The 6,098-nt window shown below is 42.1% G+C and overlaps 1 protein-coding gene across 1 annotated transcript in view; it reads right to left on the reverse strand.

Moving 5' to 3' along the window:
- The window catches only part of LOC121444825 (palmitoyltransferase ZDHHC9-like), a 41,056-nt gene extending 35,434 nt beyond the window's left edge, over positions 1 to 5,622 (reverse strand). Inside the window, 2 exon segments of the mRNA XM_041646726.1 lie at positions 5,422 to 5,522; positions 5,525 to 5,622. Coding sequence (XP_041502660.1) covers positions 5,422 to 5,522; positions 5,525 to 5,596 — 173 coding nt within the window. The 5' untranslated portion in view covers positions 5,597 to 5,622.
- Between the last annotated feature and the right edge of the window lie 476 nt (positions 5,623 to 6,098).

Here is a 6,098-nt window from a genome sequence, read left to right on the forward strand (position 1 = left end):
TCTAAAACAAACAAACATACAAACAAATGACTCGCTCTCATTCTTGGCTCTGGTTTCATATAATTGGGAAGCTGAAGTAGGAGGCTCACGTGGGTTCAAAGTCATTTGAACATAAAGAAATGGCCATCTCAAGAAAAGAAAGACTATAATCCTCTTGGGGGGTAGGAGTGCAGCTAAATAGAACACTTGTGAGGCCTTGGGTAGTATAGAAAAAACAATATTCATCTAGGTGAAATTTTAAAAAATATTTTCAAAACAGATTGACAGTAAGTAATGCCATTATCACAAAAGATGGTGAAGAGAATAAGCCATACAAAGGAATCCTGGATGACAGAACCACTGGGAATTATTAAAGGAAATAAAATAGTTTGGGAGACTCATCTTCAAGGAACATGCATTATCAGAGCTACACCTAGGGATGTAGCTCGGTTGCTATCCTGCCTGATGTTCCATCCTCAGCACCACATAAAACCAGATATGGTGGCACCTGCCTGCAATATTAGCACTCAAGAGAGAGAAAGGAGGATCAAGAGTTCAAAGTCATCCTCAGCTATGTAGTACATTTGAAGCTAACCAAGGCTGTATGAGACCTCATCTCAAAAAAGGAAAAAGTTAAGTTTAGCTAAGAACTGTAGTAGACTGATATCAAAGAGGTCAATGGCCATTATAGTGTTCCAAAACTTCCATTTGGTTGCTCAAGTACAAAACAGCTCTAACCCACGTAAAGTACAAGACTGACCTTCCCAGAGCAACTCGCAGAGGAACACTCTCTCAATCAGAGGTCATGATAGTTACCTTTATCTCATCTCAGTCTCGGTGAAGAATGCTCTTCAGGATAGACAGTAGATTTCTACCATGTCAAGCTGGGACTTTGGTTTCTGTAATGCTGTATTTCCTTAAACCTGGTTAACTGTTGCCAGGTCTGCTTTTTCTACTGAGTCATGAGTACCCACAGAATGTCTAGGTAAGGAGCACACTTTGCTCAATCTTTCTCCCAGCAATTTTCATACTGGAATCCAGACCAAGGAGTGGAAACAGAGACAGTAATCCTTCATGAACTCACAAAACATCTTACATTTTAAGTGCTCACTTAGTGATAGGCCACTATGCTCCTGCAAGGATGCCGTGCCAAAATGTTGTCAGTTTTCTACAAAATACTCCTTGGTTTCCTAGGAGCATGAGCTTAGAAGATTTAGCATTTGGCATCATACTTTAATAATTTGAATGTCTTCAGAATTGCATAGCCAAAAGAAAAGCAGTCAACAGAGCTTGAATTAGCTTACTTCTGTGGGCCTGATTTCCTGAACCACAAAAAGGATTGGAGAGAGTCTCTAGAGCTCTTTATAACTCTACCATGCTATGATTCTGAGTCAAGACTGGAATTTTAAAAAGCTTCCAGAAATTCTCCTGGCAACATTTACTGACCACCTACTCCAGTGTAAATCACCACAGGGGTTACAGACACAGGAGATAACACCTGAGCCTGAAAGAGCTTGAAGCTCTGCAGACGCAGGACGAGTGCAAGCATAATAGAAAGAGAAAAACAGCCAGGCTGGGTGTGGCAGCACAGACCTCTAATCCCAGTACTCCTAGAAGTGGGAGGATCAGGAACTCAAGGTCATCCTTAGCCAAACGGGAAATTCAAGGCTGTCTTGAGCTACCTGAGATCCCATCACACACAGAAAATCAAAGAAAAAACTCAGAAATGTAAGACATGTCACATTATTGTACAATGAGCAAATGTACAGTTCAAGGAACTTGAAAGAGGAGGGAGGAAAATCTGGGTGTGCTAGGAGAACTGAGATTAATTACTAAGCAATAATATAAATCTCTTTTCTAGTTTATCTGATTCAGTGACTTCTCTTCTAATATGCACACCGATGGTACCCATGGGGACCAGTCTGACAAAAAAAAAAAAAGGTCTGACAGCACCTTTATTCAATTTCTTCCACATCCAGCACACAGAGAGCATCAGCACCAATCACAGCAGCAAGGCACTACTATGTAGGGGTCAAGAGTCATACAGTCTTTCTTGCCACATAAAAAGTCTGGAGACTTTGACCCCACTAGAAAACCAGTCAGACAGTTAAAAGAGAACGTTTATAAAGTTCATTTCAGAGGACAGTGTGTTTGATCCTTTTCCCAGGTCTACACTTCATCAGGAAGTTGATTTAAACCACCTAATCACCAAAGCTTTTCAGTAGCTGGACAGCTCGCAGGTTATCAATGTCACTCTGCTGTAATGTTCTGGTGGAAGCTGGACAGGGTTTGAGCAGAAGGGCTTCAATATTGTTCCTTGTGCTGAAAGCTAAAACTGGCATCCACAAGCACATTTCCTAAATACCTCTCCCCCGAATTAATCAGAACATCCTTTGTCTTTATGCATTTTTACAATTTTCACTCCACTTTTAAATGTATATATGCTTCCCACAAATACAACTACCGATTGGTAATCTATACCCCCCGTATGCACCCTCACATCCTTTCAGACTCAGTTATGCAGAATTCCAACAGATCTACCACTTCACACGGAATTTCCAATCTGTGACAGCAACCTTAAGGGATGGCCACCTCACTTCTTCAGAAATACTTCTCACAATTTGGTGCTAACTGCTCTCAGGTTGCTTTAGGTATCCAACATGTAACCTGTTCACTGAAAATTACACATCTCTCTTTTGAACACTCAAGATTTGGAAAAGTAAAATCTCAAAGTGCAAGGCTGGCACTAGTACCAACAAGGCACATTTTTTTCAGGAAGGGGGCACCCACATGACTGACCAGAATGCTCAAACCATCTGGCTGGCCCACAGCTAGGCCAAACACAGTCATAAGTCTGCTCACACTTGTTCCTAAGCACCTGCTGCCAACAGGACCTGGTTGATAAAAAGCACATCCAGATGTGTATCAAGATTTGAACTACCTTCCTGAGTGGCAAAAGTGTGACAGAATAGAGAATCTAGACTCACAGATAATTTAAGAATGACAACAGGAAGCAATCTGTGAATTCAAATATGCTCTCCTATCACTTCTTGGTGTTTTGGTTAAAATCGAGTGTAATGTCAAATGTCATCATCAGCTGCCTGAAATTAGAGACTAGATCTGCTTTCCTTGGGTCTCATCACATTTTAATACTAACATTAGGGCCCCAACTCTGGCTTCCAAACCCTACTACCCTCCACTATTTGCCTGAGAGTAAATTATAGACTAGTCTACCAAAAAAAAAGTCAATTCCTCATTCTTATGTTGCTGTACCTTGCACAGCCTACCATTAGATAGGTACAAAGTAGCCACCACTTTGATTATCGATGTGCCTGCATATGCCAAACAGACACATGCACATGCATGCCTGCACGTGCACACGCGTGCGCGCTCGCACACACACACACACACACACACACACACACCAGATTCTACCTTATTAAAAGAATTCATTACCTAAAAGCATTCATCACGGGAGTCCTCTTTTCTTTGGTCAGATTTACACTTCCCCATTCCACTAAGCTAACACATTTACTTCCTTCTCTCCTCCCTCCCCCAGCCTTTACTTTTGAAATATTTATTTACTCTTTCAAACAGACAGCTGAAACTCGGGACAGTTTTACAAAACTTCGTGTCTACAGAAAAACCCCAAGAAATAACTTTTAAATGGGAGTTGTCTTAGAAGAAAACTTATCAAGCTTCTGTTGAACAGTAATTTAGCTAATTAGAAGCTTCATCCCATGGGCAGTTTTCTTCAGAGGCCTTCAGGGGCCTAAGTGGAACAGATCCAAGGCACAGTCTCTTTAAGCCTTCCAGGTACAAAAACAGGCCCAAAAGCCACAGTTCTAAATCCTATGTTTCTCTGACCAAACCACAGGTTTCCTGAACCCAGAACTACCAAGTCACTCAGAGCCGGAAAATAAGTTTCATCTTGGTCATGAAAGATTCAAATCATAAACATCTAAGTGCAGAGGTGGGGGGGGGACCAAAAGAAGAGAGAGGGAGCAGGATTCAACGTTGTACTTCCATCAAGAAGACAAGCAGGAACGAAGCAAGAAAAATGTAGAAAGAAGAGTGAGGTGAAGGAAAACAAACTGTTTTGTGCTATGTATAACCCTCCTGGATGCACATGCTCACTTGTAACCCACATAAGCACATGGTGATGTATACACACGCACACACACACACACACACACACACACTGAGTTGTAAAACTCAGAATGGAAAGCAGGTAACAAGCCTTCAGCAGCCTGTCTAACTTCATGGAAAACCTCCATCAAGTCAGTGGCAATAACAACAAAAGGACCTTTAACTAAGAGTTCATTTGATCTTATTTTACCAGCCCTGTTATAGAACATCATAACACTCTTCCCACTGCTGTTACTCAAGCCAGATGCAATCATCAAAAGTCTAGCAAAGTTGCCCCCCAGTCACTCTGAGATGCACAGTGAAAGCCTCTAGCCCTTAGAGAAAGACAAAAGTGAGTCTCAATGATCTGGAGATCATTTAATGACTTACTCAGTTTGGCCAAGGAGCCCCCTTGGCACCTTCCAGCCACACCCCAGCATGGGAACTCTTATTTCCAGGTCACCCATGAACACAAGCCATGGCAGGCTCATAGTAGGTGTGGCCTCGGTAGACATGTGTACACCTCTTGTTTCCTCAAGGTCCTCCTTAACACAGTAATCCCAAAACAATTAACACTGCTCCCATCCCTAGTGGAGACTCATTCTCAGCATACCCAGTTGTCATGCCACAGTGCATGAGACTCCCAACTGGCCACCTCCCTGAAGCAGTGACCTATACACACAACGAACAGCGTCTCTGGCACTGGGTGTCACGTCACAGAAAAAAATAATTCCAAGGCTAACAGTAGGCCAACATAGAATGTTTATTTTTTTTTAATACTGAGTGATTGGGGCGGGGGGAGAAAGAACAACCACGCTTCAAAAGCACCTATATGGCATTCCCACAGCTTCTTTGTGGTACAGCTGATGCTGGAACCAATCTTCAGTTCAGTTTTTCAATTTAACAGCTAAGTAAGAAGTAGGCCTTATAGAAATAGGATCCAAAATAGCAGATTAAGTGGATATTGTTGGGAGGTGTTATAACAATGGGGGCTACTCCCAGACCTGGGAGGGGTAGAGAAGAAATAATTTGTTACTAAGTTACTGTCAATGAAAGAAGGTAAATAATTAAGACAAACCCCTTGTTTGTCAGGGGTTATTCCCACCAGTGCTATGAAGTTGACATTAAAGTCCCTGGTCTTTTTAGGGAGTATGTATTCTACTATAACCACAAAGCAGTGAATTCAATAGACACAGCCTATAGACACTGTTCACGAGAAGAGTGAAATCATGCAAGAGCCACCCAGGAAAGACAATTTCATTCCTTGGACCCAGATTAACCATCATCAGACAACCGTAGTCAATGAAAACTCACTCGAAGGCAAAGAAGAGTGTACATGTCCCCAGGATGAGGAAGAGGGTCAAGTAGAAGATGCCCTTTTGCCGGGCCATCATGACGCGGCCATCACAGCAGAAACACAGCAGGTGTTCCTGCCTGGGAGTTTCTCCCATTTCCGTGTCACCTTCTTTCTTACCACCATCACAGACATGACTGGAGATCCTGGTCCAAACGGGCTTTGTGACTACAGGAGAGCAGAAACAGAGGCTGAGCCCAGCTTTGAAATCACAGCGTCTACTATTGTTGCCACTGGGTCAAACATTATCAAGAGCCCTAAAATAAGAAAAGGGGGGAAGGTCAGACAAGAATAACAAAATGCAACTGAACCCTCATTACCAGAGACAGAAAGATGAGCACTGCCTGAAGGAGTGGAAACGGGGAGGTCTGAAGTATTTATTTCTAATCTGTGTTTGTTCTCTAAAGAGGAAAACAAACACAACAGCTCTCCAAAAGGGGAGGAGACTAGTATATTTAAATAATAAATCCCGTTTCCAAAGTAATACTGACGATTTGGTTAATTCTGAGTCTTGGAAGGAAGCAGGAATTCTTTGTGTCCATCCTAATTACTATATTTTACAAAGAAGTAAACTGAGGACCAATGAGATGAAATAACATATTCAGGGTCACGCAGCAACAAAACTGAGACAAGAAAA

The sequence above is a fragment of the Microtus oregoni genome, unplaced genomic scaffold, assembly GCF_018167655.1.
Source record: "Microtus oregoni isolate MIOR12 unplaced genomic scaffold, Mior012 000143F_ref0000043, whole genome shotgun sequence".
Lineage (NCBI taxonomy): Eukaryota > Metazoa > Chordata > Mammalia > Rodentia > Cricetidae > Microtus > Microtus oregoni.